The sequence below is a fragment of the Ricinus communis genome, chromosome 10 (assembly GCF_019578655.1).
Source record: "Ricinus communis isolate WT05 ecotype wild-type chromosome 10, ASM1957865v1, whole genome shotgun sequence".
NCBI classification, from domain to species: Eukaryota; Viridiplantae; Streptophyta; class Magnoliopsida; order Malpighiales; family Euphorbiaceae; genus Ricinus; species Ricinus communis.
Genome location: NC_063265.1, coordinates 10,319,819 through 10,331,756, shown reverse-complemented (window position 1 = coordinate 10,331,756; position 11,938 = coordinate 10,319,819). Strand labels below are relative to the sequence as shown.

General features: G+C 31.1%; 2 protein-coding genes across 2 annotated transcripts; one reads left to right on the top strand and one right to left on the bottom strand.

The window, feature by feature from the left end:
- The first annotated feature begins 160 nt into the window (after nt 1-160).
- On the top strand, nt 161-3,329 carry LOC8258680 (pentatricopeptide repeat-containing protein At5g18390, mitochondrial). The gene is made up of 2 exons (XM_002521986.4): nt 161-1,732; nt 1,855-3,329. Exon 1 carries the CDS (start codon nt 266-268, stop codon nt 1,619-1,621), a length of 1,356 nt encoding a protein of 451 aa, XP_002522032.2. The 5' UTR covers nt 161-265; the 3' UTR covers nt 1,622-1,732; nt 1,855-3,329.
- A 4,382-nt stretch (nt 3,330-7,711) lies between these two features.
- Nucleotides 7,712-8,744, bottom strand: LOC8258682 (germin-like protein subfamily 1 member 13). Its single transcript, XM_015721031.3, has 2 exons — nt 8,540-8,744; nt 7,712-8,416 (listed from the first exon to the last, which is right to left on the bottom strand). Exons 1-2 carry the CDS (start codon nt 8,661-8,663, stop codon nt 7,869-7,871), a joined length of 672 nt encoding a protein of 223 aa, XP_015576517.1. The 5' UTR covers nt 8,664-8,744; the 3' UTR covers nt 7,712-7,868.
- Nucleotides 8,745-11,938: the final 3,194 nt, after the last annotated feature.

Below are 11,938 nucleotides of genomic sequence, written 5' to 3'. Positions count from 1 at the left end.
ACTCTCCTAATTTTGGAAACAATATTATGAGATTGGTGTTTCATAGATTTGTTAACGAGTTTAAATTGATTCTTTTCTTTTTCTAATTTGAATAAATTAACAATCATTACTGTAAGATTATATTAAATTCTTTCTCGAAAAAAGAAAGAAAAAGATTATATTAAATTCTTTTTTTTTTCTTCTTTGGTAGTCGGTCCATTTTAACTTTGGTCTGCTATTATTAATAGATACCGACGGTTTCTTTTCGACTCCAAACACAACGGAAATGCTCCGCCGCACTAAACTCTTCATCTTACCCAAAACCACCGCCACTGTCACCCTGCAACCGCTCCGCCACCTCAAAACCCTAGCTTCCACCAGCACTAACAACACAAAAGATGCCTACTTTGCCTTAATCCACCACATAACCAATATAGTTCGCCGCGACTTCTACCCAGAACGCACTCTCAACAAACTGAACGTTCCTGTAACCTCCGAGCTCGTTTTCCGCGTTTTACGGGCGTGTTCTCGTTCTCCAACCGAATCTCTCCGCTTCTTCAATTGGTCACGCGCCTACTACACTCCGACCTCAATCGAATACGAAGAACTTATCAAAATCCTAGCTAAATCAAAACGCTACTCTTCAATGTGGAAACTAATTACCCAAATGAAAGATCAAAATCCCCAATTTAGTATATCGAGTGAAACGGTGCGTTCTATAATTGAAGAGTATGGTAGAAGCGGTCTAATCGATCAAGCTGTTGAGGTTTTTAATCAGTGTAACAGTTTAAATTGTGAACAAAACGTGGATATTTATAATTCTTTGCTTTTTGCTCTTTGTGAAGTTAAATTATTTCATGGTGCTTATGCTTTAGTTAGGAGGTTAATTAGGAAAGGTTTAGCTCCTAATAAGACTACTTATAGTGTACTTGTTAATGGATGGTGTTCGAACGGCAAGTTTAAAGAGGCACAACTCTTTTTGGAGGAAATGAGTAAAAAAGGGTTTAATCCTCCTGTTAGAGGCAGAGACCTCTTGATTGAAGGGTTGTTGAATGCTGGGTATTTTGAATCTGCTAAAGAAATGGTTTTCAAAATGAGTAAAGAGGGTTTTGTACCGGATGTCAATACATTTAATTGTTTAATTGAAGCCATTTGTAATTCCGGGAAGGTTGATTTTTGTGTTGATATGTATTATAGTTTGCGTAAATTAGGGTTTTGTCCTGATATTAATAGTTATAAGATTTTGATTCCTGCTGTGTCGAAGGTGGGTAAGATTGATGAGGCTTTTAAGTTATTGAATAATTCAATTGAAGATGGACATAAGCCTTTTCCTGGTTTGTATGCACCGATAATTAAAGGGATGTGTAGAAGAGGGCAATTTGATGATGCATTTTGTTTCTTTGGTGAAATGAAGGTGAAGGGTCATCCTCCTAATAGACCGGTTTATACCATGTTGATAACTATGTGTGGGCGTGGAGGGAAATATGTTGAAGCTGCTAATTATTTGGTTGAGATGACTGAGATGGGTCTGACACCAATTTCAAGGTGTTTTGATATGGTTACTGATGGTTTGAAGAATTGTGGGAAGCATGATCTGGCTAAGAGGATTGAACAGCTGGAAGTGTCTGTTTGCAGTGTTTGATTGTAGCAATTTTTGGACAATATCTTTTTCAATCTGGTAGAAATGTATAACTTTGAGCTCATTGATGATAGAAATGCTGCCTGAGCCTGAAATTTGGCCAACTTTGGGAAGGTAGATTACTGTTTGTCGTTATCTGATTTGTATTTTTGATGTTATTTAGTTCTTAATTCATCATAAAAATGCTTAAATATTTATAATGTAAATTCTTATCTTTCCGAGCAAATTGCCCGCAGAGGTTGGATACCAAAAGATGGATGCTGTGCAGGCGCAAGCTTCGACTCCTATTCAGGTTGATCTTTCTGCAGGCCAAGTGGCTTCTCCTATCATTGCCAAAAATGCAACAGTGATCACGATTTCAGAAGCCCAAAAACATAGAGAGACAGCTCATACCAACAGCTTTGATATCATTGATAGCAACAAAGATGTCTTGGTCTTGCAGGGGTCATTCGAAACCTTTTTCCGGTCAATGCGAGAAAGAGAGAAGCGAGGAAGATTGATAAACAGAGAAAGAGAAGAGAAAGCGTTATGCTTAACACATGCAAGGCGGACTCTCTTTTCTAGATTCACTCTCTTCCTCTTTGAGTTAGGAGTTCCAGTCGCCAATTATGCGACAATATGGGCTGATTATTCCCAAAAGGAATAAGAAATTGGTTGGTTCATGAGCTGGGCTTCAACGCTGCTGGAATCCCTTGTGCCATCCCCGCTTCCTACTCTTTGATCTCTCCTCTCTTACGATATAGTTGGAAATTTCGTCATTGCATTGTCCTCTGTGCCGGCTCTATGATGACGCTAAAGTCGTAACTCCTTCTTTTGCTTAGTGTAATTGGCCGGCCTTTTTCTTTTTTTATTCAAAATCCCTTTCTTTTCATGGTCTTTTTGGGGCAATCTAAGCTCGAGTGATCCCCCCCAGTTCCCAGGCCTAACCCCACCTGCTTTTAGTTTTGTATCGAAAACTTCTCAAAAAAAAGATCTTTCTCTTCCCTCGAGCATAGTCAGTATATATATCTAGCTTTCATGCATCCTAGGCACATCGGTGAATTTGTTAAGGCGGGGGGACCACTTTACAGGCATGGTATCAGGAACTGCGCTTGCATCTGCTTCACAGTGGACCTGGAAGGCTACCGGACTCGATCAACCTGGTCTAGTATTGAGGACAGAGGCTAAAAACAAGCAAAATCCTAGGGGAAAGCTGTAAGGAAAATAGCAACCTTAGCCATAATTAATGTGTTCCTATCTTAAGTTGCTGCTAGTTCATTGCTTTACTGAGTTTGAAAATCTTGCATCTGGACCAAGCCTGTTTTTTATGAGAGTCACCAAGTTAGCCTAATTTTTATAGAAGCTGATAGAGAAATACTGAGTTTCTCAATGGTTATCTACTTCCCATTTCATAATAAGTTAAATATATTTCCACTTCTTTAACTTTCTTTTCCTGTGGATCACACCTTCTTGATATGGGTATTAATCATATGTTAAATTGTACATTTACTTCTCAGAGGGGCCTGTAATTGCAGATACCATTATTTAGGTACAAAAGTTCCTATGAAATTGGGATCTCCTTAAGGATAAGTATATTTCTCATGGTGCTTCATATCACAATGTTGATATCACAAGTAACCGAGACAACAAACTTGTCTTATCCAAACATTGGTTACACTATTTCTATCCGGAGATTGTCTGCTAAATAAAGTTGTTTATTCAGTTTTGATTATGGCAAATACTTTATTGCTTGACCTGTGAGCTTTTTCTTCATTTTTCTTATCTTTTTCGGGTGAAAATGAAAACAGGAATTTTACGTTATTGTTTTGCCTTGAGAGGATCCCTGATGAAGTAATTCTAGAAATCTTTATGCTGTTCCTATGAACACGTCACTGTGTTCATCTGAAGCTGTTCTGGAAGATGAGCACTTCAGAACTGATAATTTCATGGTCTCTTTTCAGCCTAGTCAAAGAACGGTAGATAGAATGTGAAATCTTGATCCACTTTCAAACATAACCTTTTGAAATAGGAGGGCCATTGATAATATACTAGTATTTCATATTTCATTCAAAATCGAAACATAGACAAAAGAAGATGGCTGGATCCGAGTTTTATTCTATTACATTACCTAAGAAGTTTACTGGTTCATGGTTGCTTTATGCATGTCTATATTTATTGCTTCCCCAGACTATTTCAGGAGATAGTTGACAACATTGTTTTTCAGTTGGAAATGCTTACCGAGAACATCAGGACTAACTGATGCACAAATGTGAATGTTGCATATAGTGATAACACCAGGATTTTGGCTGTTCAAAGTAGCAATGGCAACTGTGCTGGTCTGTGCTATATTAAACTGTAAGTAGAAAGGCTTACGTAAATCTGTCTGTTTTTCTTTTTCTTTTAATTTCAAGTGGTGATTTGGTGTTAACAGAATGGCATTAGGTATGTAATAACAGAAAATAATAAGTTATTTCAAAAAGTGGTTTATCTAATTAAAGCAATTATCCACTCTTTATGTACTTTTTGGGGTACGACTGGATAGTGAAATAAATAAGAACGTAGGACCATGGAGACATGGGGTTGTAGTGACCTAGTCCAGCCACTTGGAAGTCGCTAAATCAAGCATGTCACAGAGAGAAATTCTCTCTCTCTCAAATCGTTGATTCCTGGTGGTTTCAGGCGAGAAAGTCTCCTGGCAGGAATTCAGCAACAAAGGGTGGTTAGAAGTAGGCGAATGGGAGGAGAGAGAGAAATTGGCAGGGAGCGTATTTAGAAATTTCTAACAAGTAGTTGGTTATCTGCTGCAAGCAATAATCCAATGTAAGGTCAGTTTAGTGCTCTGCATGGTTGGTTATTTATGGAGTACATAATTTAAAGATTTACTTGACCAAACTTTTTCTTTCATTGTGAAATAAATTTTATTAATAATAAAAATATGAATTATGTATATCATTAATCATCTATGATTAAGAAAATTATTCAATACAAAAATTACATCTAATAAGTAATTATAGGTATCAATATATTATAATTTATATTTATTAAACTGAATGTATTTAAGATTTTCTGAAATAAATGAGGAAAGCACCAATTTAACCGAGTTTAGAAAAATAAAGATTACATAGGCTAGATATATTAATGAGGCAATTATATAAAATGCTGACTTTTTTTAAGTGATATCATTTATAGATGCTTTGCTTTTCAAATATATACAACTTACATTTTCAAAATTACTGCAAATTTTCATTTTTTTTACGGGGTTATGTATAAGAAAGCTTTAATTTAATTTTATTTTCTTTAACTCTTCTTCATCATAATCTTGTTTCATCAATTCTCTCTTGTTTCTTTACTTTTTTACAAAAGAATCATCAACACTTTTAGACAATAATTCACGATGTCACAGTGATCGCCAACACTTTTACTTAGGTGGTGCTTGTTTCTTCTTCAATCGTTTCTCCTTCAACAAAGACAACCATTTTTATTCTCATGTTATAGAGTCTCTTAAGAATTTTAGTTTTTACTATTCATTTATTTTTCTTTCTCTCTCTACATGATTTTCAAGTAATTAATGATGTGTTTCTATCCAAAAAATTTTGGTTGTATGAATTTTTAACTTTGATTTGTTGGAATTGATTTATTGGTGTTTGATTCAAATTTTATAAATGTGAATACAAATATTGAAAAGTTAAATAGTTTTGTGGATGTCTTAAAGTGAATAAAATGGTAATTATGATTTCAAATTCTATTGTTTTATAACTGTTATTAACTTTCTCTAACTTTCCTTTTACAAAAAATGCACACATATTTTGAGTATAATTTTTTAAAAGTTTTTAGTTTTTGAAATGTTATTTGTGCACATAAAAAAAAAAAAAATTCTATGTGTTGGGATATTATAAGTATTGAATTGGCTTAAAATATATTCTACTACTCATGTTATCTATGTATGAACAAATAATGAAATAATTACTTGAGTTGGTTAACAAATTGAATTAAATGAGATTATGGCTTGCATTTATATTGTTAAATAATATATGCTTGTTTTAAAAAATTGATAAAACTTTTTGAATAGTGGCCAAGCTTACACGCGCATAGATACCAAAGATACAAATTGAAGCTAAAAACTAATTTCAGATACTATTTATATACTATATATATACCAAATATATATGAAACATATACCAAAATTTGAAAAATGTATACTATTTACTGTAATTTTTTCTTATATTTTTCTAAAAATATAAACATAGTAAATATATTATATATAAGGAACATTTATTAAAATAAATTGAATGTATTCCATTATATTGAATAAACTTTGATATTATATCTTTGCTACTAGAACAAGAATTAAATTTTGGAATAAAAATATTTTAAACAAATTGAAATTTTAATTAAAAATTACCTAGCATATACTTAATATATAGCTAATATATACATTTTATACTCAATATATGATAAAATAAGTGTAATGTATAGTATTTTCTAAGAGTGTATCTTTATTCTTTTATAAAATCTATATAAATTAAAATAGTTACAGACATCAAATGTATATTTAATATATATCATATTTTGTTGAGAATATACCATTTGTTGTTATGTTTGGCGTTTTTAAAGATATCAATATTTAAAATGTACTATAAATATATGCAACAAATACTAAAATAAATATATCGAATTTTAAAGTTTATCTTTTTAGTTTTTTTTTATATTTGAAATATATATATATATATATATATATATATATATATATATATATATATATATATTTCAAAATATCAACTATATACTTAATGTATTTTATATTTTGTCGAATGGATCTCATTTACTTCTACTTTTTTATTATATTATGTTATAAGTATACATAATATTTAGTAATTTCATAGAAATATAGAATAATAAAATAATTATCATAATACTATTTTTTAATTTCTAATAATTTCAAGAGTTATTATATAAATTTTAACTAAATTAATCAATTAAATCTGATATTATTATTATTGAAAAAAATAATTTTTAAAATTAAAATATTTAAATAAAAAATTAGGATTTTTATTAATATATTTTCTACTGTAAATTTATAAAAGAAAAAGTTCTTCTTATGATGATTTTTAAATTCTTTTAAAACAAAAATTATTTATATATAAAATAAATTATACTCTTAAAAAATAGTTTTAGATATTAGTTTTGTATATAGTCGGTTTTTCAATGGTTTAACCTACAATCAAATTAATATTATCAAATAAATACTAAATATATGTCAGACATATACTAACATATATTAAAACTTAAATATCATAAAAATTATGAAAACATATACCAAATTGTTAATAACATATACTATTTTGTAAAAAAAGTATATCTAACATATACCACTGTATTATTGAAATCAATTTACAGTATTTTTGAAAGAAAAAAAAGATGATATTTTTTAATAGTTTTTTAGATATTTCTGAAAAAATCCCCATATTAATCTCTTGAGTTTTGAGGTTCAGGATTACTTGTTGTGTTGAGATTTTCAGTCATCCGAAAAAGAAAACCAACCTTATTTAAGAAACGCAAATTCCTGTCTTGCTCTTTACTCCCTAGAATCTGACCAATCCCTTTTCTTTTGAAAAAAAAGAAGGTGAATATTGATAAAAGAAATTATCCTTTACATGTAACATTCCATGCAGCTCCAAAATTCACATCTAAATCTCAATCACAAAATTAATTTAGAAAAATAAAAATGAACAGCTATATATATGAAATTTATTTTCTTTTTCCTTTTCTAGTCTTGCTAGGTTGTTATTTTCTTAGTTATAAGTTTATTAATTTATTTTTAATTTCAGTTATCATAAGGTAAACTTGTTAGATGTATAAATTCAACTCATCAATATGATAGTTAAAAAGAAGAAGAAGAAGAAAAAATTATTCATGTTAGAAAGCCATCCACATCGAGATTAAATAATTTCTCAAAAGAGAAAAAAAAACATATTATTGATCTTATTTTTATGACTTACTATCAAATCAATAATATAATAATTTCAATTTTTAGTTGCGAACTATTTAAGTAATTGTCGTTTTGTAAGACGTAAATCAAACCACGGCAACATGTTCAAAAGGCAAAAAAAAAACTGAGTAAATATATGTTTATTTAATTAACTTACTCGGGAGCAACAGAAGGAATACATATAATAATATAACCACTAGCAGGAGAATCCTTAAACTCTTTAATAAGAGTACTCTCTTTATTTATATGATTTATGCCTGTTTCATGCATTCTGCCTCCCTTCTAATTGGTTTGATCGAATTTTTTCTGAAGTTCCAACACTATGTTCTTGTCCAATTGGAAGGCTTTGGCCAGAACAGCAGGATTAATAGGTGGGTTTGGTCCAAACACTGCATTAGCTATAGTAATGACACCGGGATTCTGACTGCTCAAACCAGCAAAGGCTACTGCATTCGTCTTTGCAAGATTGAACTGGAAGTGAATCAGACCAATTGGGAACACGAAAACATCTCCTGGGTATAGCACTTTTGAGATGAAGCGATTAGGGTTTGATGTAACAAAGCCGACGTAAAGAGTTCCTTCAATGACTACAAGAATTTCTGTTGCTCGAGGGTGAGTGTGCGGAGGGTTTAAGCCACCATTTGCTGCATAGTCAATACGAGCAAGAGAAATACCAAGGGTATTAAGGCCTGCAATTTGATCGACATTTAAGAGAGTGACATTTACTCCATTCGGGTTTGCAGTATCCCTTGGGATGTTTAATCCAGAAAAGAAGAAGTCTTCAGCTACGGTAAGATTTGGGTTCTTGCAGAATTTCCCATTGACAAACACTGCAGCATTTAGTTAACAAAGAAATGTAGTTGTTAGCCATGCAAACAATAAGAAAATAACAAGTAAATGTGCATTGTTAGTGTAGTATTGTCAGATTACGACTTTGCAAGAGCTTATTATACCAGCATTCTTGGGTTCATCAATTGCTACACAGAAGTCTTGAAGAGGGCTGGGATCATAGGCAGAAGCAAACGAGAAAGCCAAAGCCAACAGCAAGAAAGAACAAAGAAATTTACCACCTTTCATTTTTTTTTTTTTTTTTGAGAAGAGAAGACTTGTACTTTTAAGCTTTGTTTGCTTAACCAGGGCAAGATGTGAGAAGCCTTGCATGTTTACTTGACTATTTATAGGTAAAAACCTTTGCCATTGCTGCATATTAAGCCCGATGGAAGCTTGCCAACTGCCGGCTATTGGTGATCTAACCTAGTTTTTAATTATATATATTTCCTTTTTGTTTGCTAATACTTTATTAATTTCTTTCTAAGCAAATGGTCGTGTACTTGTGTTTCTTCCCTTGATTTGTTTCTGAATATTACTTTTCAAAATCAACTTGGAGTAGTTAAAACCTTTTGAACCAAGTTAACTATATAAACCTAGGCTGAAACTTTCTTCTTTTTCAGGTAGTATGTGGCCTTTAATTAGGTTTCATAATCTCGTAACTTTCCTTGCTTCAAAACCACTAAACCAAAAGTACTCAATATCTAAAATGACAAGTGAAAACCTTTTTTTTTAAAATTTCATGTTGAAATTTAATTAATAATACATAGAGTACTAAAATTCAAATATTTGAATCGATGAATGATAAAATTAATGAAAATTGTTATTAATAGTACTGAAATTATAAAAAAATTTAAAATAAGAAAAAGGACATATTCATTATTTCTAACTAAAAAGAAGATAAAAAGGGAGTAGCTCATATATTTATATAAGTGCTGCATAAGGGTTCAAAAATATGTTAAGAAAACATAAATTGCTGCATCTTATTTGAGAAAAACCATGTGGTTGGAATAGGGATGTTGGACTCGAGAGAGAAGCCTTTTTCTATGATTAAAATGAATTGGGTAACCATAAAAATTGTATTAGTTAGAGATCCTTAGACTATGATAAACTGGGTACCATTTTTGACCATATTGACAAGGACCTTTTTTGATGGAAATTACTGTAAGTGATACGTCCTAGCACATACTATTTCTTGTAATTGGGATTAATACCTTCCTCTAACCTAATACTCATTGTTTGAAACCGATATGAATTACGATCACAACATAATTTGTCATAATGTCAATTCTTTCTATTTAAATGTTAATGAAATTAATTCTTTCATTGAATAGAAAAGAAAATTGGTAAAATTGTTGAATAATTTAAAGTATGCAGGGATAATTAAAAATAATAAAAGAAAAGTGGTTCTAAAGTAATCAGAGTTGTTAAAAGAAATTGGTAAGTGATGATGACACCAAAATCTAGCTAATTAGATTTTCCACGAAGACTACTAGTGATCCCAATGGATTGGGTCCTCTCATGTTACACTGTTATGTTATATAATCTTCATCGTTAATTTCCAATTAAATGGATGAAATTTTACTAAAATAGTAATTTAAAATTTTCATTATTGAATAATAAAATTTCCATCACTAAATTCAAATTTAATAGTTTACATTATAATAACATCACCTATTATGTTATTTAAAACATGAGAGTATTTCAATCTAATCGGAAATTATACGACATTTATGCAATTCTTTTTTTCTTTCTGCTTTAATTTTTTTTTCTATTTTCCTTGAAAAAATAGTTAGATATTTTTCATTTGGTAATCTCAAATGTGTAATTAACTTAAGATTTACTATATTAATAGTAAATTTAATTTAAAACTAGTCCTCTACCCGCATATTGCATGATTGTTGTTATTATTTTGATTATAAATAATAATATAAAATGTGTTTGTAAAAAGAATAGAATTATCAATATTTTCTAATTCCTTGATATAGTTTTAAAAGAATAACAATATTTTAAATTTTTTTAACTATCTTTCTAAATAAAATTTCTAATATTTTAAAAAATTAAGACAATAGATATAAAGTTTATTTTAAAATTTTAAAATTTTAATTGATTAACATATTAATTAAATATAATTAATATTACGATAATATTTATCACGACCCCACCCGTGGGCCCGTGACCGGCACTAGGGAATGGATAGACTTAAGGCCATCGAAACCCGTAGTAAGCCTGACACTCACTGACTTAAACAAATCTCATCTCAAATTAATATTATTAAAGCCACAATTTATCTTAACAACTACATTCTACATAAATACTTCGGTCTGCCAGAAAAACTAGGCGAGACCTGAAACTCAGAAAAATTTACAACTGATACATCTACTATTACTACTGCGGAGAATCTAAGATTTACCAATTTACATACCAAATCAAATACATCACCCGATGATGAAGGAGTTCTTGAATAAGAGTCATGAGTACTAACAGTCACGAATCTGAAAAACAGTACAAATGAGACTATCAGTCTCGAGAATGAGTTAAAATCAAATAATCTGGGGACTATTGCATTCTTCTCAGAAAACATAGATTATTCAAATCAGTATATCAAACCATGCACATAAATACCAAACATACTATAATCATACCCTACTACTTTATTCACAGAAAATATTGATCATTCGAATCAATATATCAACCATGCACGTAAATACAATCCATATTATAATCATACCATAATAAATAAATAAATGAATAAATAAAAATATATTTTTACTTTTACAGGACGAGTGGCTCAAGAGAACCCTAACCCCAAATTCTAACAAATGCATTTTGGCTCTCTTAATCCAATAAGACTGGCGCCCCCGAGAGCAATGCTCGACCAGGGACCTTACTTCCACCGGTCACTTAAGTATCCAAATAAGCCGGCATACCGAGAGCAATGCTCGACCAGGGACCTTACCTCCGGCAATTTACACAAATCAGCCCAGAGAGCCATGCTCACCGTGGCAAACCCATAAAAAATCCGATTACATGTCCATGATCATTACCTAAGTGCGCTGCGGTCTGATGCAACCCACCAGGTGGCATGTTCTACGAAAGCCACATCTCCCAAAATGCAATCATCCATTTAATAAATATCATTGTATAATGAAATCATTCAACCATATCAAAATAACGATTAACAATTAAGAGTAAGACATCGTGCAACTCATGTGGAAAATCGATTATATTTGGTATTATTATAACATTACTATAATAATACTTATATTATCTTCAATAATTAATAATCCAGTAAAATTATTTACGTTGCGATACTAATAACCATATTAAGCATAAACTTCCAAAATAGCATATTAAAATCAAACTTAGCAATAGCGCAATGATTAAATGACTTTAACTCACAGAATTGGGCGACCTCCTAGCTCTGCTCCGGTGCCTCGGTTGGAGCGAGCCGAACAAACGGACAATCTAGTCACGGAAAACAATTTATCAAAACGCTGAAACAATCGATCTTTAATCCTAGG

Bases quoted from the DNA above. Each gene is read 5' to 3' on its own strand.
- LOC8258680 (XM_002521986.4), top strand. From the start codon at position 266: ATGCTCCGCCGCACTAAACTCTTCATCTTACCCAAAACCACCGCCACT.
- LOC8258682 (XM_015721031.3), bottom strand. From the start codon at position 8,663: ATGAAAGGTGGTAAATTTCTTTGTTCTTTCTTGCTGTTGGCTTTGGCT. The intron at 8,417-8,539 runs GTATAATAAGCT...TAAATGCTGCAG, and splicing joins TGATGAACCCAAGAATGCTG to TGTTTGTCAATGGGAAATTC.